This window comes from Polypterus senegalus, chromosome 2, assembly GCF_016835505.1.
Source record: "Polypterus senegalus isolate Bchr_013 chromosome 2, ASM1683550v1, whole genome shotgun sequence".
NCBI lineage: Eukaryota > Metazoa > Chordata > Cladistia > Polypteriformes > Polypteridae > Polypterus > Polypterus senegalus.
Genome location: NC_053155.1, coordinates 1,910,122 through 1,932,106, shown reverse-complemented (window position 1 = coordinate 1,932,106; position 21,985 = coordinate 1,910,122). Strand labels below are relative to the sequence as shown.

The 21,985-nt window shown below is 44.2% G+C and overlaps 1 protein-coding gene across 2 annotated transcripts in view; it reads right to left on the bottom strand.

Annotated features, from left to right (window-relative positions):
- Positions 1-21,985, bottom strand: part of LOC120521258 (ICOS ligand-like) — a 65,515-nt gene that overhangs the window by 20,935 nt on the left and 22,595 nt on the right. For both annotated transcript variants that reach the window (XM_039742999.1, XM_039743007.1), the window contains exon 2: positions 11,927-11,990. In XM_039742999.1, coding sequence (XP_039598933.1) covers positions 11,927-11,990 — 64 coding nt within the window. The remainder of the gene's footprint in view (positions 1-11,926; positions 11,991-21,985) is intronic.

Below are 21,985 nucleotides of genomic sequence, written 5' to 3'. Positions count from 1 at the left end.
CACCCAGTCCTTCCACAAGCTCATTATGCAAAAGAGAAAATAATAATCTGTTTAAGTGTGTAACTCCGCCCCTCTTCACGCTCTTGAATGGATTACCAGCTCCTCCCACTTATGCTGAGGGTCACGTGTGTAAAAGACCACCTAGTATTACTTCATGCCACTAGATGGTGCTGTTTGTTTTCATGTGGAATTCCCGTTGGCTGTTCTATTGACTGGTGTTCTTGTTGTTTTTATGTGTTGTTGGCGCGTTTGTCATGCACGGAGTATTCAGAAAATAAAGCAGAGTGCTTGCATCAAAAGAACCATAAGTTAAATTCCAGGAAAAATATAGCTGGATATAAACTGCTCAAAAAAATTAAAGGAAGACTTTATAAGTGTCAATGACACTTGTGCGCTTTTGGTATGGTCAGTGAAGGAGCAGAGGGGCTTGGGCATCAGTTTCAGCTGCTTTGGTGCACTGGGGGCAACAATGAGATTACCCCCAAAACAGGAATGAATGTTTAACAGCTGGAGGGAGGACACTGACATTTGTCCCTCCTAATCTGTTATTTACTCATTTTGCATTTTTCTACGGTCAGTGTCACTACTGGTAGCATGAGGCGATATCTGGACCCTACAGAGCCAGCACAGGTAGGATGGCACATCAATATGTGGCATTGCCAGAAGGTTTGCTGTGTCTCCCAGCACAGTCTCAAGGGCATGGAGGAGATTCCAGAAGACATACAGGCAGTTCCTCTAGGAGAGCTGGACAGGGCCCCTCGTAGAAGGTCCTTAACCCATCAGCAGGACCCACCAGAGGACCAGGATGAGCACTGTCAGAGCCTACAAAATGACCTCCAGCAGACAGGCAGGTCACTGGTGTGAATGTCTCTGAGCAAACAATCAGAAACAGACTTGATGAGGGTGGCCTGTGGGCCCCACATCCTCTAGTGGGCACCGTGGAGCTTGATTGGCATTTGCCATAGAATACCAGAGTTGGAGCCCTGTGCTTTTCACAGATGAGAGCAGGTTCACCCTGAGCACATGTGACAGATGTAAAAGGGTCTGAAGAAGCCATGGAGAATGTTATGCTGCCTGTAACATCGTTCAGCATGACCGGTTTGGTGGGGGTCAGTGATGGTCTGGGGAGGCATATCCATGGAGGGACACACAGACCTCTACAGGCTAGACAACAGTGGGCACCTTGACTGCCATTAGGTATTGGGATGAAATCTTTGGACCCAATGCCAGACCCTATGCTGGCTCCTCCTGGTGCACCACAATGCCCGGCCTCATGTGGCAAGAGGATGAAGTAATTGATCCTATTGACTGCCCCCACCAATGCTCACTTGCCTGACTTCAATCCAATAGGACACTTCTGGGTGGGACATTATGTTTCAGTGATGCCCTGGTCCAGATCTTGAAGGAGATCTCCCAGGACACCATCCGTCGTTTCTTTAGGACGTTGTCAGGCCTGCATACAAGCACGTGTAAGGCATACAAACTACTGAGTACGATTTGGAGTCGCTGCAATGACATTTCAGCGCAATGGACTCACCTGCCTGCCTGCTGCATCATTTTTTCCCTTTGATTTTCGGGGCGTATTTGAATTCTGCAGGTTGATCATTTTCATTGCATTCAGACAATGTGGCTGCCATCCTGTCGTTCCTCACACTTTACCATACCAGTCCATAGCAGTAGAGAGAGAGCCAGCAGGATTTTTCTTTCAATGTGTTTTCAAAGTGTTCCTTTAATTTTTTTGTGCAATTTATGTATTTATATATATATATATATATGATAGACACGTATACGTGTGGCAGATGGCTGGGACCCTTGCCTGGCCGGGACGCCTGGAGAACAGAAGGACCGGAGATAAAGGCCGCAAGAGGGCAGCCCCCCTGGATTACATCAGGGCCACGGGACTGGAGCTTGGAAGCTCAACCCTGTTGGGGTTCGTGGCCACCCCCATGTGGTGCCCGGATCATTCCGGAGCAAAGGACTGCAGCACTTCCTGGCATGGCAGAAGTTCATCAGGGTGCACCTGGAGCACATCCGAGTGCAACATCAAAGGGGCCGCCTCACTCCATTTGGGGAGCCGGAGTCGGGTGGCAGAGGACAGAGCTTGTGAGAGAGGAGTGGAGGCAGGCAAAAGAAACAAAAGAGAAAGGAAAGTAAAGAACTGAGTAATTGTGGCTGATTGGCGTATTGTGCTGTGTGCAGAAAACAATAAAATAAAAGCGTCTGTTTTTGGGATGTTTGTCTCGGTGCCTGTTTGTGTCCTGGCTGAACCTTAATAATAAATATATATATCTATATCTATATCTGTATCTCTCTCTATATATACAGTATATATACACACACAGAATGGCATTATTAGGCCAGGCTGAGGAGTTTGACATTTCCAGTCAGGCCTCCTCAGATTCGCATGCAGAGACTGAACGTCTTTCTGGAAGTTATCAAAGTAACAGCCACAGACCAGAGGCACTCAGTGAGTTTAGAAGTCAAATGTTTCAAATTGTTGGGTCACCCGTCTCCTCTGCAGAGCCCAGTGAGAGGTCTTATCAGGAAATTGTAACATTGTTAAAAATCATTGGGCAGCCACCCCTTCAGAGGCGGCTCAGTGATTTTAACAGGAGGAATCAAAAGCTGGATGAAAGCTAACACTGCAGAAGTGCAATTTTCAGTTTGGTGACAGTTTGGATTGCTTGCCGAGAGACAGACTCGTACGAGGGGTCAGAGAGGAGATGCCTCTTACGAGATCAAATGTCACCTCTGCCTCCTTAGCGCATGGAGAAGCACTCGCTTATTAGGCTTCATCACTCAGGAATCGTCAATTAAACTGAACACCTCAGACACCCGTCAAGTGCCAAACGGAGACCCAGAAGCGAAATCGTATTCTCTACACTCAGACACTTTGGACTCCACTCAAGGTAAAGGCAACAGTTGTTGGGAATTACAGACCTGATGTTTGTCATTTCAGAGAAGCTGTGTGTCATTAATGTAAGTGCCATGGGATCTACAGAAGGTATGTCACCAGGGGGCTTAACTAATGAAAGGCAAACCAGCAAAGTGCGCCCACAAAGGAGAACAAAGGGGCCGTGCATCTGCCGAGAGGTCTGAAGATGGACAACACAAGTGTCTGTTCTCTGGAAATTGTCAACAGTGGGGGCACTTGTACCACCAGACGCAAGACTTATGCTGCTGCCACAGGACATGGAGGTCCATGCAGGATGGAAGTGGACTCGGGAGGGGAGTATTTGTTCATCTCAGAGGAGGCCCTATGGCCAATGAATGCTTCTGTGCCCTCAACTTGTGGATTATAACAATGTCACCGGGCTGGGTGCCTGCTCTGTCAAGGTCCATTACAATAAGGCCACTGGTCATTTACACCTTATTAATGTTAAAGGACAAAAGGCCAGTCTGCTCGGTGGAGGGTGGTTTAAACCCCTAGGTTGTTCGTTTTCGCATACCCATTTGGGGTCAGAGCACATGGTCAGCCATTGTACAGCGCCCCTGGAGCAATTATTGCTCAAGGGTTAGGGTTATGCAGCCTTGCCACAGACCCAACACTGGCAGTCCTCCAGGATTATAGCTGTGTGTCTGAAGAGGGTTTCGGCGAATGGCAGGGTGCAGCAGTCTGCTGTCTGTTTTAGTAGCTATATGGTTAAAACTGAGGCCTGTTGGGTCACAAAACTAGAAACAGAGCTCGATGGTCTGGTGAAGCAGGTCCACTAGTTTCAGTAACTCACCCCCATTGCTCGTGTATTAAAACCAAATGGCAAATGACTACAAACACACAATTAAGAAGCCATTAGAGGAGCACCCACACCTGATACCACCCATCACTCAGAACCTCACTGCATTAGCCAAAGGAAGGGCCTGGCACAAGCGGATCAACATCTGCCAGTGGATGATGCAGCTGCAGACGCACAGACCCTAATTACCCACATTGGGGCACTCAGAGCTCATTGGCACGTAGAACTGATAAGAGTTCACAAATAAAGCAGTGACAGGGAGTGCATGTATGGGCAGTATGTTTAGTTTGCTGACCTGATACGGCACACACTTAAAACCAGCGTGCCATGCGTGTGAAGCTGGCATGGCGCACACATACAGGAAGTCTGGTACAATTCTCACATGTAATCAATGAAACTAATACGAGTCCATTTGAGAGGCCGACGTATTAGCCACATGGACCCAGGACAAGACGTCCATGAAATCAGTGCAGAGCACACACAACGATTTCTAGAGCAGCAGACCAGTCGTATATGAACACAATCCGTAAAGTTCATACGCAAACTGACAGCATTTCAGCACAAACCAATGCGGTTCACTCACAAACCAGTTACAGACACACTGGTACCAGTGATATACAAGTGCAGATCAATATGATTGATGTGCAAACCAGCAGCAGGTACATACAAACTGATAACATACGGACCCAAACCAGTGTAGTGCACATGAATGAAAGCGGCCAATGAAGTATGTCTGTCGACCGATAGTACAGTAAATCCTCAGAAAGCAATCGTGCTGAAATGTAAACCAACAGGTAGCACATGTCAATATGGTGGCTATAGTAAAGAATCCCCCCCCCCCTTGAAATATTCCCATTTTTTTTACTTCAAAGCCTTAAATGAAAACACACAAACTAATATTTTTTCCTTAGCTTACTCAATGCAATCTCTAACATCCAAGTGAAAGAAATCACAGCTACAGTTTAGAAGAATTAAAAAAAAATTAAAAGCAAGAAATCCTGAGATAAATAAAAGACGCCCTCCCCAAACTCACTCAGGTGTCTGTGCCCACCATTTCCTTCCACCGATGCTCAGTTGTAATGAGTGTGATTAGTGAAGCTGCTCCTGGTCCATTCATTCCCTTGCTTGGTAGAGCAACTGACAGCAAACAACTGACTATGGCTGGCAGGCCACTTTCAGAAGATCTCAGAGACAGGGTTGTGGACAGACATAAGGTGGGAAATGGAGACAAAAACATCTCAAAGGCTTTATCAACCCCAAGGAGCTCAGTAAAGTCCATCATAAAGAAGTGTTTGGTACAACTAGGACCCTCACCTGACCCTCCAAACTGGAAACTGGTAAGAGAGGCCAATGGCCACTTTGAAGGAGTTACAGGATTTGATGGCACAGAGTGGTCATTAATGGTGTGCATGTGACAACAATTTCACAAGCACTCCACAATTGTGGCTTGTTCAGGAGAGTCACAAGGAAAAAGCCACTTCTCAAGAAAGCTCACATTAAGGCTCGTTCGAGCTTTCCCAGAATGCACCTTGAAGATTCTGATGCCAAGTAGAAAAAGGTCTTCTGGTCAGAGGACTCAACACCAAATGGTCCACCAATGCAGCTCACCATCCACAACACACCATACCAACAGCAAAGCATGGAGGGGGCAGCATCCTGCTGTGGGGGGCCTAGGACTCTCGTTAGGGTAGAAGGAAAAATGGAAAACCTGCTACCCTCAGCCAGAGAGTTGAAGATGGGCAGGATGTTCACCTTTCAACACGACGACGACCCGAAGCACACAGCAAAATGGACCACACGGTGGCTGAAAGAGAAAAAAGTGAATGTCCTGGTGTGTCCAGTCAGAGCTCAGACTGAAATCACAGTGACAATCTGTGAAAAGACCTGAAGATAGCAGGCCACCAACACTCACCATCCAATATGACCGAACAATTAAACTGTAAAGAAGAGTGGGGGGCAAATATGACTCAATCTAGGTGTGCAAAGCTGATGGAGAAGAATCAACGGGCTGAAGGCTGCCAGTAAAGCAAAAGGTGGGACTACAAAATGACATTGATATGGGGGTCCTTTATTCATTTCAGGATTTCGTGTTTTTGATTTTTTTAAATTCTTCTGAACTGTAGCTGTCATATCTTTCACTTGGATGTTAGAGGTGGCATTGAGTAAGTTAAGCTGGGCAGAAATATTAGTTTGTGTGTTTTCATTTAAGGCTGTAAAGCAAAAAAAAAAGAATATGTCAAAAGTGGAGATTCTTTTCTATACCCACTGAAGGTCTTGTTCAGAAAGCGGACGCCACTTGAGACGGCCTTCCCTTCGCCCAAACACTAACCTTAAGGTCAATAAAATCGGTCCCTGATGTTAAGTCACTATTTTAGGGCTAAAATAATAACAGAAATGTGAAACCTACTTACTGTATATACCTAATGTTAATTATTGTGAAACAGCCAAGTGACGTCCGCTTTCTGAACAAGAGACCCCACTGTATATGCCTGATGGCCTGTCTGGTCCCTCGTATGTACATTTCACTAAATATCAGAGAAAGGCTGCTCTCTATGGAAGCATATTAGGGTAATGGAGAAGAAAAAAAATACGGAGTCAGTGAAAAAAAAAAAAGTGTAAGTCGAGAAAAAAGTCAACATGTCAACTTTACTCCCGACATTTTCACTTTAATCTCTCTGTTTATGTCACAATTAATCTCAACATTTCCACTTTAAACCCTTGTTTATTCTCTCTCCAGTTTAACTTTGCCATGTCGTAAACTTACAGAAGCGTATTAGGGACACGGAGAAGAACAAACTCCGTCATAGCTAATGTAGCACATTAAATGCTTTGTATTAATTGTTCCCCAACCTAGTTGTTAATTGCTAGTTCAGTTAAACCAGTGCGATACCCATTCGTACACTCAGATTTTTGGAGCCTCGCCCCACTGGCCACGACGGTTCTCTACACTGGGAACCCCTTACTGTGAGGGAGCAGCACGACCGCCATGCCACATTTAATGCATTTCATCCTGAAAATGATATCAGGTATTTATCTCAGCATCCTGAAGGTCCAGCGAGCAGGAAAATCATGAAGTGAATGGATTCTGTGTGGAGATCACTGCCTGTGCCCCCTCTCACTGCACGAGGAAGTCCATTTAAGAAGCGCGTAGCAATTAACAACTGGGTCGGGGACTCTTAATTCAAAGTGTTTAATGTGCTACATTAGTTACGATGGGGTTTGAGAAAATCGAGCAATTTAGACATTGATTTTAAAATGAAGTTTATGAGTTCCTGGATGGCACAGTGGGTAGCGCTGCCGCCTCACAGTAAGGAGACCTGGGTTCGCTTCCCGGGTCCCCCCCGCGTGGAGTTTGCATGTTCTCCCCATGTCTGTGTGAGTTTCCTCCCACAGTTCAAAGACATGCAGGTTAGGTGGATTGGCCATCCTAAATTGTGCTTGGTGTGTGTGGGCTGGCGCCCTGCCCGGGGTTTGTTGGCTGGGTGGGATTGGCTCCAGCTGACCCCAGTGACCCTGACTGATTGAATTTCTACTTTAATGACAAAATAAACTATGAGAATAGAGGCAACATGTTGACTTTAATCTCGACATACACTTTTTTTTCTTCACACTGTCCATATTTTTCTTTTTCTTCTCCGTGGCCCTAATACGCTTCAGTAGCTCTCTTCCAGCAATGAGTGAGTTGCTACTCAGGTCACAAGATGGCGCCATTGGGCAAGAAACCAGTGAGCTGTGAATTCAACAACCAAAAACACAGAATTGTAGTTGAGGTGCTGAAAAGAGCAAGAGAGTAACATCTGAAAATTAAAATTAAAAAAAAAAAATCAAAATTGAAATTAAGAGTGTCAAAAATAAGGTAACAGGGCATGTCCTCAGTGCACATGGTTTGATACCAAATCAAAAATGAAAAAGTAAAAGCTGCTGTGCTACAAAGATTTAGCCAAATTTACAAGGAATCTTCTGGAAGTCAGCGCTCCATTGACAGAACTACCAGAGGAAGGCACGATATGGGAGTGGGAGGAAACACACATGAAGACGTAAGAAGAACTCAAGGAGGTAATTACAAAGAGCCCCCGGTGGAGTCTGTATGATGTTAAAAGCCAGCGAAGCTGTCCATAGACACAAGTCCAGAAGATACGGGTGCAAACATTCGGTCAAGTGGATACAAATGAAGAGCTCTAAAATCGCTCCACCAGACTCCAGTGACGCTTCTAAGACTGCTGAGGTAGGACCTGGAAGTTACTCCTAAAACAGCTACAGACCTTTGCTGTAGTTGATGTGATAAACTGGACGTGCCTCAAAGAACACAACAGGAGACATGGTGGAGGAAGACCAGGAAATAAACTGGGTAACAACTCTGCTTTACACGTTAGAAGAAAAGGTAGACATGTTGAAGAGAGCAACAACAACCTACCATGAAATACAAACATTAAAGAGCACAACAAGAAATGGATTTACTGAGAGGTCTTAAGTGCCTGCAGTCAGGTGGCCATATTGGACCATCATAAAAGGACACGAGTTACAGAAAACAGAAGAAAGACTTTATTGTTCCACAGCATCTGAGACAGGAAGTGCTCAACAGAATCCATGAAGCACACTTGGGGGTAACAGTGAGAGACCTCCTTTACTGGCCAGGACTTTTTACATGAATGGAGGAAGTTCTAACCCTGCTTGCAATTAGAAAATGGAAAGAACCCAACTGATCTGTTGGTGTCACACACACTGCCAGGACAACCTTGGAAGAAAATGGGTCCTGGCATTTTACATAACAGCGGTTTTGAGTTTTTACTCTGTGTGCCTGCTTTAAAAGCCGATGGACACAATCATTTATGTTTCATTTCACTTTCTAAGAGGACACTCATGTTATCTTGCACCCCTTGTACTTTGTAAGTGGTGCCCTAGGAGGCGGGGCCACCCTGACATCATCTGTTTAAACTGGCTGAACAGACTCAGCAGCTGGAGATCATTTTGTAAATCGTGAACGTATCTAAGTACTATTTTCATTTGCATTAGGTTTAGGGTCAGGGGACTGCAGTTCCCATGATCCTTTGTAGAGCTGAGAGTGGTCCTTCAACAGATTTTGACAGGTGGCCCTGCCTGTTATGGAATCACCCACAAAACAACAACAACAACAATTTATTTTTGTGAAGCCCAAAATCACTCAAGGAATGCCTCAGTGGGCTTCAGTATGCCCTGTTTTTTGACAGCAAGCTTTGAAAAGTCAAGGAAAAACTCCCCGAAAAAATGGAGGAAGTCTTGGCAAAGGCAATTCAGAGGTAGGTTACGTGTGGTGCAATGGGTGTCAACAAATGGGGTAAATACAATACAATACACAAAACAGGACACAAGTGATCCTCTTCACAGACCAATCTGTCATGGCCGCCTCAGAAACACAGCACAACAGTACACACGACTGTTCTTGTGCAGCACTCCTCACTAAGCTACCAAGTGACAACTCTCAAAATACAAGAATAGATGACGCCACTCACTAAATGTAGAACTATCACATATGAGGATACAGATGTGCTCAACTACATCAAAGACGACGTGGTAGAAAAGGAGTCGGACAAACTGGACACAGTCAGGGTCCTGGAGACCTCGGACATCGAGCCACAAAACACAAGGGGCTAAATGAATGAACCTCATAAATAGAAACTAAACTGCAATGACAACTGACAAAAAGTACAGAATAATGTAAATAATACACATAAATGACATAAAAGATAATATTTAAAGGATACAACAGGAACAAAAAGGCGTTAAAAAGAAATTTAAACATAAGCGGGTCTGGTAGTAAAAACTGCACAGGCAAAGGCCATGGTGGGAAGAGTCTCGAAGTTGAGCGCCAGATCTGGAACGCCTTTCCCAGTGTCAGTTCGGTGAAGGTAGACGGCCATGAGATCCACTCTTGTGTACCCCCATATAATGGACAGATGACAGCACAGAGGTGCAGCGTTAAAAACACCTCTAACTGCACCACGTGTCAACATCCATGCTGTGCTGCCTAACAATGAAGCACTCAAACCCCCTGTTGGTGTATCTCTGCCATCGAAATGCTGTGGAAATGAAGACCACCAACTCAGTTGCAAGAAGTGGTCACCAGGGAGAGCAACTTCAAAGGAAGGGATATGTAACAGTGTGGACAAGTTGCATCAGCCCGGAGATGAAGAATCATCTGTATAAGCTGGCATTCCATGATGTAAATGAGCAGCTTCAGCATCCGCTGCAGGGGAACCTTAAATCCCCTATCGCTTAACTAAAAAAATGTCAACATAGTGATATTGACTCAGGAAAAGGTAAAAAAAGATTACATCCATGTGGGAAATAAAGGTGTTCCAAAAAAATTAGAAACACACTTGCTGAACAAGCTGAACATTAGAACATTAGACCACTCTAGACGAGAACAAGGCCATTCAGGCCAACAAAGTTCGCCAGTCCTCTCCACTTATTTCTTCCAAAGAAACATCAAGTCGAGTTTTGAAAGTCCCTAACATCTTATTGTCTACCACACTACTTGGTCGTTTATTCCAAGTGACTACAGTTCTTTGTGTAAATAAAAACTTCCTAATGTTTGTGTGAAATTTACTCTTAACAAGTTTCCAACTGTGTCCCCGTGTTCTTGATGAACTCATTTTAAAATACAAGTCTCGATCCACTGGACTAATTCCCTTCATAATTTTAAACACTTCACTCGTGTCACCTCTTAATCTTCTTTTGCTTAAACTGTAAAGGCTCAGCTCTTTTAATCTTTCCTCATAATTCAATCCCTGTAGTCCTGGAATCAGCCTAGTCGCTCTTCTCTGGACTGATGAGGCCTCATCAGTGTGTTATAAAGGTTGAGCATAACCTCCTGTGACTTGTACTCCACACATCAAGGTGCTATATAACCTAACATTCTGTTAACCTTCTCAATGGCTTCTGAACACTGTCTGGAAGTCGATAGCTTAGAGTCCACTATGACTCCTAAATCCTTCTCATAAGGTGGACTCTCGATTTTCATTGTGTATTCAGACCTCACATTTTTACTTCCTATGTGTAATACGTTACATTGCTGTCATAGCTTAACATGCTAGTATGGAGCTGGACAGTAACATTTGTGGCAGAGCGACGGGCGCTGAGCAGGCTCCTGTCAATCATGGAGAATCCACTGAACAGGATCATCACCAGACAGAGGAGCAGCTTCAGAGACAGACTGCTGTCACCGTCCTGCTCCACTGACAGACTGAGGAGACCCCACACTATGCGACTCTTCAATTTCACCCGGGGGGTAAACGTTAACATTATACAAAGTTATTGTCTGTTATACCTGCATTGTTATCACTCTTTAATTTAATATTGTTCTTTATCAGTATACTGTTGCTGGAGTAGGGGATTCTATCTATCTATCTATCTATCTATCTATCTATCTATCTATCTATCTATCTATCTATCTATCTATCTATCTATCTATCTATCTATCTATCTATCTATCTATCTATCTATCTATCTATCTAGCACTTTAATTGTGGGTTGGTGTCAATTTATTTAAGAGATAAGGCTGCACAACTTTCTGAAATTTTCTCCAGACTGATGATAAGATACGACTCGTTTTTCATTAATCCCAAGCCACGTTGTGATTTGCTAATTCTCAGTAGGAGCCTTTCATTTAATAGGCAGGCGCTTTCACCTCAGGTGTGGCTGCTGTCTTTGACTGCTGAAGGTTGCTGTGGCCATGCTGACTTCCAGTTGGTTTTATTCCTAACCCCATTGCTTCACATGGAGGCTGTGTGGTCTACCAGGGCTTAAATGCTAAGAACTGCCATGATGCTCATTCTATGCCCTTGGCATTCGATGTTTTACAATCTTGGAATAGTGCAACATTTTTTCCACCATTAGATCTGAATTTTGGTAATAGAATCTGATCAATGGCACTCAATAGTGGAGAGAAATAGAAAAGTGAAATCCTTGCATATTGCCACCAGACCAGTCTCACAGCAAATCAGACGCTGTAGTTGATGTCTGCCTCATAGAGCAGTGAAAGGGATAGATGGCTGTCCAGGTTCTGATTCATCATCAGCTCCACAATGCATGAGGTCACCACTGAAAGACCTGCAATGCGTACATTAGGTGAACAGCTTGAGGGGCTCCCCAGGTGTCGGATACCCACAACCCCTTAGCAGATACGTCTTGATGCAATCACACTTAATACTCACCACGGACGTGAACTAGTGGTATAATAAAGAGAAAGAGTTTCCTCCAAATGTGCACCATTTTCATCTAAAAGAATCAAAAAGAAAAAACAAAGAATGAGTGATATGGTGACATATAAGTGACACAGAAAATGTAAAGTCAAATAATGTCAGCTAAAAGGAGGGAACATCTGCAAGGGGCAGAGAGGAGTGCAGAGTAGGCTTTGTCACAGACCTCACTTGTTATTATTTATTAATTAAAGTACATTTCATTTTTTTCTTTTGCGTGCCAATAATGGCTGACGTCAGATCCAAAACGGCAAGTTCGTGAAGAACAGGTTTCCAACATCTGACATTTATAGAACCTTAAATCTGAGTTTGGAAAAAATGACATTTATCAGGTAATAAATAACTCGAAGCAAAATGTGAAAAAAAAAATAGATCTCAAAATTCAAGGCATCAAAGTAATTGGCTACGACATCTCAACATCTGACGTCTTAAAAAGCTCAGGGACATGCGGTCAGGGGAGGCAAGTAAAATAACTAATAATGATAACATAAAATAAATGTGTTCTGGTCTGTGCTATAAATTTGTTTCATGTAGGATTACAATATTTTTGATAATTTTTATAGTCAAAATCGATGAATTTGCACATTTCCTGATTAATACAGGAGAGAAACGTGAGGTGCAGCAGTGACGAGCCTCACCTCCCCTTGGACTGTGCTCTTCCTCACACACTGACGGGGTCGATGCCTGCCATTGGCGCGTACCTGTCTCTGTCTCTCTGCAGACACATTTATTATACACTCTGACTTTCCACAGTCTGGCTAATGTCTTCAATGAATGTGTGTGACATATTTAGTCTTGCTGATCAGTCATCAAACTGCAGTGAGAAGGCACAGGGTGAGGCAAACAGTACTGTGCCACCCTGAAGGTGCCGCATGTGAGCCCAATGGGTGCTCATTGCTGCTGTTCTTCTACGCAGAGGTGCAGATAAGTTAGCGACATCAGAAAGTCAAGTGCACTGCAGCGCTTCGTTTATTTTGATTTTTTGCTCCGACTGACTGCCAAAATGGAAGATTCAAGACTTTTAAAACTAAAGGAAAATAAGGAGGACTTTTACAAGAAAGTGACGGAGATTTTTGTGGAGAAGGATTGGCGCATGGACTTCATTTACAAATAAAGGTAAGAGGTGTACACCACCACTCTATACTTTCATTTGTGTTGAATGAGTGTGAATTGTGGAATTGCAAAGCCAAACTTAGAACACATGGAGGGTGAGGAGCAAATGCGCTCTCTCCGCTGCTATAAATGTAATGTTCATTCTTATCCAAATGTGTACCTTACCTATGCTGATTAGATGTGAAACATAACCAGTAGGCAATGTGCCTGCAGGATGCCAACTGAATAGTGAATAAGCGACTCTTTGGGTTCATATATCTGTAACTCTGACTCTGGACGAGTCACCAGCCATCAACCTCACCACACGTCACTGAAAAGGCCTGAACGTTTGGTTGAACGAATCCCACCAGACTGCTGTTGTCACCTTTGACAAACATTCAACAGTCGTTGTAAAGTGTAAAACAAGCAGACTACTCTCAGAATGTTCATTTAATACTAGACTTTAAATGAATTTTTTTTTGTCAGTTTTTGTCAAAAACAAAAACAAACTACAACTGTGGCTTTATGGAAAACTGAAACCAAAAGATGACAATGGCACACATTCTCAATTTCATATTGTAATTCGAGCTTCAATGGGAGCCTTTACCGCAGATTAGAAAAGAAATTAAAAACAGGAGAGGCGTCTTAATACTTTACAACAGAAAAGACAGTGAATAGCATTTATCAATAATTAGCATTAAAGGCCTCAGGCCTCACTCCATCGATCCGACAGACATTCTGTTTACGTCGACACGATGACAGTCTCGTCACACCCCAGCACCATTTCATGTAAACAGAGCGTCACGGCTTTGTGTTGTAAGTCATGTCGAGGATTTTAGGTCGCTTTAAATTGCTACTCCAACTCTAACACACGGCCTGTTCAACACGCATTCATGGTTTAACACGTGAAATGTAGATAAATAAAAGAACATTTTATTAGTGTAGCTCATTTTCACACAAGAGTTTGGCTTAAAGTGCTTTACAAATACTAAAATAGAACATTAAAATAAACAAAACGATTCATGAAATCGTTACCTCGATGGACTTTCACAAGTCATACAGCATGAAGTGAATTTCACAAATGCAGATTTAAATTTGTTGGTGTGTTACAAATAATCACTAAATACCGTGGGTGATAGAGGGAGTCACTGAGCACCAAACTTTGGACACAACTGACAGCAACATAGTCACGGGCTCAAATACAATAGTTTTATTTCTTTCAAATTCCTTTAGGTTCTTTACAGGAGAAAGTAGGGTGAAAGAACACATTTTATTGGTTAACTAAATAGATTACAAATGCAAGCCTTCAAGGCAGCTAAGGCCCCTTCATCAGGCGAGGTGTAACCGGATTCACATGGAACTGAAAACCCAATGAAGGAAACTAGCCCTCTTGGGCAGTGGTATCTTCTTCTTGACAGGTTACACCTCACCTGATGAAGGGGCCTTAGCTGCCTTGAAAGCTTGCATTTGTAATCTATTTAGTTAACCAATAAAATGTGTCCTTTCACCCTACTTTCTCCTGTATCAGTCTATGGCTAACACGGTACAACACTCTACTGATTTAGGTTCTTTAGAAGTGATTCCCACAGCACAGTATAGATATGGCCAGTAAATGCTTCCTCTTTCTCTTCTTCCTTTATGCTTCTCTTCTTATAAATCAGAAGCCATTAAGAAGGCTAACAGACTGTCAGGTTATATAGCGCCTTGATGTGTGGAGTACAAGTCACAGGAGGTTCTGCTCAAAGTTTATAACACATTGGTGAGGCCTCATCTGGAGTTCTGTGTGCAGTTTTAGACTCCAGGCTACAAAAAGGACATAGCAGCACAAGAGAAGGTCCAGAGAAGAGCAACTAGGCTGATTCCAGGTCTACAGGGGTTGAATTATGAGGAAAGATTAAAAGAGCTGAGCCTTTACAGTTTACGCAGAAGAATATTAAGAGGTGACATGATTGAAGTGTTTAAAATTATGAAGGGAATTAGTCCAGTGGATCGAGAGTTGTATTTTAAAATGAGTTCATCAAGAACACGGGGACACAGTTGGAAACTTGTTAAGGGTAAATTTCACACAAACATTAGGAAGTTTTTCTTTACACAAAGAATGATAGACACTTGGAATAAATGATAGTTTGGTAGACAGAAGGACTTTAGAGAATTTCAAAACTCGACTTGATGTTTTTTGGAATCGTCGATCAAACTGAGCACCTCAGACACCCATCAAGTGCAAAACAGAGACCCAAAAGCGAAATTGTATTTTCTACACTCCGACACTTTGGACCCCAGTCTAGGAAATTGCAACAGTTGTGTGGCAAATCACAGATGTGATATTTGTCATTTCAGAGAAGCTGGTTGACATTGATGGGCATCTACTGTCGGTATGTCACCAGGGGGCTTTTCTAATGAAAAGCAAACCAGCAAAGGCAAGGAAGAGGCAATGCAGCTGCAGAGAGGTCTGAAGATGGACCTGACACAAGTATCTGTTCTACAGAAATCACCAACAGTGGGGGCGCTTGTACCACCAGACACAAGACATGTGATGCTGTCACAGAACATGGAGGTCCATGCAGGATGGAAGTGGACTCAGGAGGGGAGTATTCGTTCATCTCAGAGGAGACCCTATGGACAGTGAATGCTCCTGTACCCTCAACTTGTGGATTATAACAATGTCACTGTGCTGGGTGCCTGCTCTGTCAAGGTCCATTACAATAAGGCCAAAGGTCATTTACGCCTTTATGATTGTTAAAAGACAAAAGGCCAGACTGCTCAGTGGAGGGCGGTTTAAACCCCTAGGTGTTCAGTTAACAGGAATACACAGCCTTGCCACAGACCCAACACTGGCAGGTCTCCAGGATTGTAGTTGTGAGTCTGAAGAAGGTTTGGGCGAATGTCAGGGTGCAGAAGTCTCCTGTCTGTTTTAGCACCTTAAACGTTTAAAACTGAGGCCTGTTGGTATTTGCTGTCCACCCAGAATTAGAAATAGAGATCAATGGTCTGGTGAAGCATGAACAGACAGAATGGTGGGTAGCAGCTAGCTGTGCCTCATGTTAAACCACATGGCATACTCTGACCAAAACTGTTAGTCACCCATTGGAGGAAACCAAGAAGCCACCAAAACTGTTAGTCACCTATTGGAGGAAACCAAGAAGCCACGGTCACGACTGCATATTGATTTTGCTGAACCTTACAAAGGACAAACATTTTTTCTGATTTTTGATTTCTTCTCAAAGTGATTAGAAGTCAGCCCTGATTTTGTCTGCAACATCACCCTGTGCCATTCTAATGCTGAGGAAGTTCTTTGCCACATATGGACTTCTGGATACAATTGAGTTTGATAATGGAGCACAATTTACTTCAGCGGGGTTTCAGACGTTCTTGAGGTGTAATCTCATTCATCATATCAAGGCAGCTCCATGTCACCCGTCCTCAAATGGCCAAGATGAACGCATGGTGCAAACCACTAAAGATGCAGTTAAAAGAATTGTGGTCAATGACTGGCACATTAGACTGTTGAAGTTTCTGCTGCCACAGCATGTCACTCCTTGGTCCAGTAGTGGGTAGAGTCCTGATAAACTGATAATGAACCGGAAACATCTTAAGATCGTCAATTCCTAGATCAAGCGTCAGATCTGTAAAGAAAGCAGGAGCTTCAGTTCTATGAAGTAACATGGAGTCCAATAAGACAGGGGATAGTGTGTATGCTAGAAATAATGCAACGGGGCCATGGAGGATTCCCACATGTGTTGTAAGAGGGTCAGTATCTTATGAGGTTAAAAGTGGTGACGGCCGAATCATTATGAGACACACTGACCAGCTTAGAGGATGAGTAACTAACTCAATGCATCAGGAGACTCAGAGCAACCTGGAAAATCACAAGGAGCACAAGAACACGCAGCCAACTACAGCCAACAATCATATAGAGATACGAATCTGCCCGCCATGCCAAAATGGGTCGATCGTTACAGCTAACCTGTCCTAGTTTAAGGCAGATGATAACAAGGATAGGCCAATATGGCAGCCTGCAGCGCACCACCTGATGACTGAGCGTTTACAGTACGAGAGAAAAAAGATAGCTTGTGGTCAATATCCATAAACACCGAGAAATATATCAAGGAACAATAACAATCTCTTTAATCCGATAAAAAATTAGCCTTATACAAAAAATACATATATACAGTAAGAATATCACTCCCCCAGTTCCCCTTCCGAAGCTCACATGTAAATCGAAAGTTCGGTGAAACAAAGAGTATAATCTGTAAAAATCCGTAAAAAGCTATACAGTCAGTATAAAGAACAATGAGGTCTTTGTGAAGCTCGCCTGAGTCCGTGGGAAATAACGGAATTATCAAAAGAGAATCAATGGCTTCCATCTGACAGTAGTCAGGTCTTTAAGAGCTCCTGGACCTCCTCTCATGGCCCAGGCAGATGCTGGTCTGCTTTGTTTGATTTTCCCGTCTTCTTCTTGGCGGTCCCCTCTCCTTTTACAACAACGGCGCTTATGCAAAAACAAAAAAAGGAAACTGTATGTCCCACCTTCCGGGGCACTGCTGTCAATCACAGTCTGTAGGTACTGTCCACACAGGACCTGATCGACAGCAGAAGAGCCCATTACTTCTGTTTATGTGGCAGCGCTACACCAGGACCCCGATCAGATTTGGGAGGAGCCCGCTAAGAGCTTGAACTGGAGGGTCCTAATAGAATAACCCGCAGGCCAGCCTATCGAACGGATTATGTTATTTAGGAGTGGGACAGATTGCCCAGGATTAGTCCTTGCCACTAGATGGTGCTGTTTGTTTTCGTGTGTGAGTCCCGTAGGCTTCTCTCTTGACTTGTGGTCTTGTTGTTTTTATGTCTTATTGGCGCCGATGTCATGCCCGGAGTATTCAGAAAACAAAGCAGAGTGTTTGCAGGATATTCGTCCGGGTGAGAACTCACTTCAAGAACTAATACCTTACACAACAGCCAGTTTTACAAGATACTTAAAAAAACGCAAAATGACATTACATACAAACTGATGCCTCCCTGCAAACCAGCTTTCTAAAATATTATAGGGAGTTTTGTTCTTCTTTTTTAATCCCTCAGGCGCTGATATAAAGTTTACCAGCAAACACAAATGGGAAGTGATGATGTGAATTGAAATATTTGATGAAAGTGACACAGACAAATCAAGGTTTGATTAAAGCTATTAAAATGTAATGACTTTAGAGGAAATCAGCCTCTTGTTTCTCATTTTGTACCTTGCAGGCTTGTAAAGGAGAACGTCAAGACTTTTCAGCAGACTAAACTACAACGTCCCATGACTTCAGTTTGCTCTCCTTGTGTTTATAAAGCGTACACACGACGTGTCAGGACTGTGTCTCTGCTCTCGTTGAACCTGATCTGCTCGTGTTCTCCAGTAGCACCAGTGCACTCTTTACCCTGTAAACCTACAAAACCTCCGCCAGGCCACAGGCCGCCTGCACCGCAGTGTTGTGAGCCTCAACAGTCGCAGTCTCAGCAGGGCCGCCCTCTTTAATTTAATCTCACAGTAAAACACGAAGGCTGTCCTCAACTCCTTACTTGCTTCTGGAGCGCAAGTCTGCCACTTCACCCTCAGCAGCTCCTCCTGTTGACTTCTAGCAGCAAACTGCCACCTCTGAAGTGAAATGCAAGTAGCTGTGTGACCAAATAAGGCAGTTAAAAATGGAAACGACACTGGAACGTGGGGAAGTTGTAACGTGATAGGCTTGTGTTTACAAAGGCTGAAGATTTAAATAACAGTGAAACCACTTTCACCTTCTTGTTGTCATTACATGCTGGTTGTGAGTCAAACCCTCTGTGCAGTGCGGCCCTTAGCTGTACGACACCCAAACCCCGGAGCTCTCAGCCTGACATAATGAGGCCTGAAGACTCACTGTGTCAGCATAGCATGGATGTGTCACTAACGATGGCTGGCCTGCCATCAGAACGTCATGGGATTTTGTGATTGTTGACCAGCTGTCTCTCGTTTGTCACACAGATTCACTCTGAGTAACAGACACAGCACTCAGACCTTACTGTATCTGATTGAGTGTGCAGCACATCCTCTGGCCCAGGCTTTGGCCTTGTCACATCTGGTTTACTGCAGCTCACTGCTAGTGGGAGGACCCACAGGTGCCATCAAGCCACTCCGGATGGTCGACTATGCAGCGCCCAGCCGAGACAGAGGCAGGCCTGTCACTCCTCTCTTCAGGTCGCCACATCTCTCATTCAGGTCCTTGATTAGTGGCCTAAGAGTAGTCAGCGGATCAGCTTCTGTGTGTTTGAAGACACTCGTGAGGTGCTGTGCCCCTGCTCACCCACCCAGGTGAATAGCATCTGGCAGTGACACCTGTGTGTGACATCGAGTCTCGGTCAGTGGAGCCCACAGTGAGCAGCCCACCCCCATCAGACCTGCTGACTCCATCAATGGGCTTAAGAAGTGATTGATGTGATAAAGAGGGGTACACGGTGGTGCCAGTTTTATGATAATGCAGTACATACACAGTCAGGGTGTGGCATAGGTGAGCAGTAGTGAAGTGGAGCGACTTCAGGGTGTAGGTGGGGAGACCGCATGGGCTGCTATGAATGGATTAATGATCACCACTGGAGACCCGCAGGGCTTACCGAGAGCGGTTTAATTATTTACGTGGTTTTTAGCCTGCACACGAGCACTGAACTTTATCCATCCATCCGTTATCCAACCCGCTATATCCTAACTACAGGGTCACGGGGGTCTGCTGGAGCCAATCCCAGCCAACACAGGGCACAAGGCAGGAAACCAACCCCAGGCAGGGCGCCAGCCCATCGCAGGCTCTTCTCTCTCCTCGGAGATTTTGTTTTGCCGATGTGCTCTCCTCACTTGTGTATTAAGCGAGTTTGTCTTTCCTCTGCAATTTCACTTTGCCGATGGAGTCGTTTCCTCCTTGGTTCCTAAGGCTCCTGCTATTTCCCATGGCCAGGGCAACAGCAGATACAGAATGTGGATGTGAAGAATGAGTTCACCCCTAGATGATGTTCGGATGTGGCGGCAGGAGTGCTTGTGTGCTCGTTCTCATTGTCGCTTTTTACGCTGGTTAATGGCTCCGAGTGAGTGTTTGTGATTATGGCCCACTGATCTACTGACACACCTTCTAGTGCTGATTCCTGCCCTGAGGCCAATGTGGAATGGAGGCTCAGCGCATTTACTGTCAAATCTAATAAATCAACACGCGTGTAGCCGCGAGGTGCAGAGCTGATGAAGAGCAACACTTACGGACTGAATGATGTATTATTTATTATTTCTGCATGCGGTGATTGTACAAATGCACTGTCTCTATTATATCAATTTATTCAGAGTTTCAGCAGTGACGGTAACAGGTTTTAAAAGAAGCAATGCAAAAACAATTCCCTGCAAACGTACAGTTATGATGGACACTTGGATCAACACTTAAGACATCATCAGCATTCGCACACAACCAAATAAATCCAGCACACCAGAAAACACGACATTCGAGTATTCAGTACGCAGTCAGCAAAGCATCAGACAATAACTTCAGTTACAAGAATAAAACAACATCGTTAACTGAATGGCTATTCAAATGTGCGGTGGTTGGCACTGTGTGCCAGTCTCGGCTCTCAGCTACAGAGACCTGGGATCACATGAGAGCCGGACCCCTGCATGTCTGTCTGCAGTTTGCCTGTCCTCCCCGTGTCTCGGTGTGTTTGATTTCCTCACTGCTCTCAAACACTCACAGTGGGCTACATGGCAGCCCTAAACTGGCCCCGTGGGGCTGTGTGTGGAGGTGGGTGGGCTCTGTGAGTCGAGTCCTGTTTTGGCACTCAGTGACACCCACTTTGATTAAAAGGGTCTGTGAGGGTCCCCTGTGTGTGTTCTTATTGTGTTAAACAGGTGGGCACAGTGAGTGTGTCCCACACTATGAAGCTTCCTGGTCCTGTAATCGCACTTTACTGGGTTGGGGGGCTATGTGTAGAAGACAAAGAACCATTTCATTCTGGGGGTCAATCATCAAATATGAAGTTGGATCTTGGGGCTTAACAAGGTTCCATATTTGTGGACAAATCAGAAATCTCTAATAAGCAGCGGACGGCCTAGCAGGAGACCTGAAGTGAGCCCAGAAGATTGTGTGCAGTGAGAGTCCTTTAAAAATGACGAGCCTCCATTGTTTCATTTGATTCTTTTTATGCCTTGTTTATCCCCGAGGCAAAATTGTCTTTCTGCATGGCCTTTGGTTTGTCACACATCTGTTATTTTTAATTAATATTTTTTTACAGATCTAAACAAAAGGTCCTTTCTGGAACCTTCATGTGCATGTGACTCTCTTCAGAACCAAACTTGGCTCCCCAAAGGCCTTGCTCTGAATGTCCACTGCGGTGTCTTTTACTTTTAAGAGACTTTTTCCCAGTCTCTTAATGATAGCTTCTAAGATTATAAGCAGCTGTGTGTCTATTATTTGTAGGCACTTTCTTGATGATGTTGGAACAGTTCTGAATTCCCCTGGCATTACTGCCCTAGTTTTTCCCTACTTTTTCTGCTCTTTTCTGGACGGTCTTCCTGTTGCTGATTAATTTGGAAAATTTTCTGAGCTTGTCGCTGCTCGTATCTGTTCAGGCCTGGATTTGTTTTCCACTCGTCACCTACTGCTGGACTTCCTCTCCAGTACGGCACACCAGCCTTCTTGCCAGCGGCCGCATGCTGCTGTGTGCGATGCGATTCAAGTCAACTCAAGTGGCTTTATTGTCATCCCTTCCATACATCGTATCGCAGGGGCACGAAGCAGCATACCCCAGACATAAGCACAGGACAAATGCAAGACAGGTAAAGAACTACTCTATTAAAAGGTAAAATAAAAGTCATTCATCACAGGTAAGGGGACAGAGAGTAAGACATAAATAACATTCACAACAACTGTGGTGCCAAGTGTGACACAC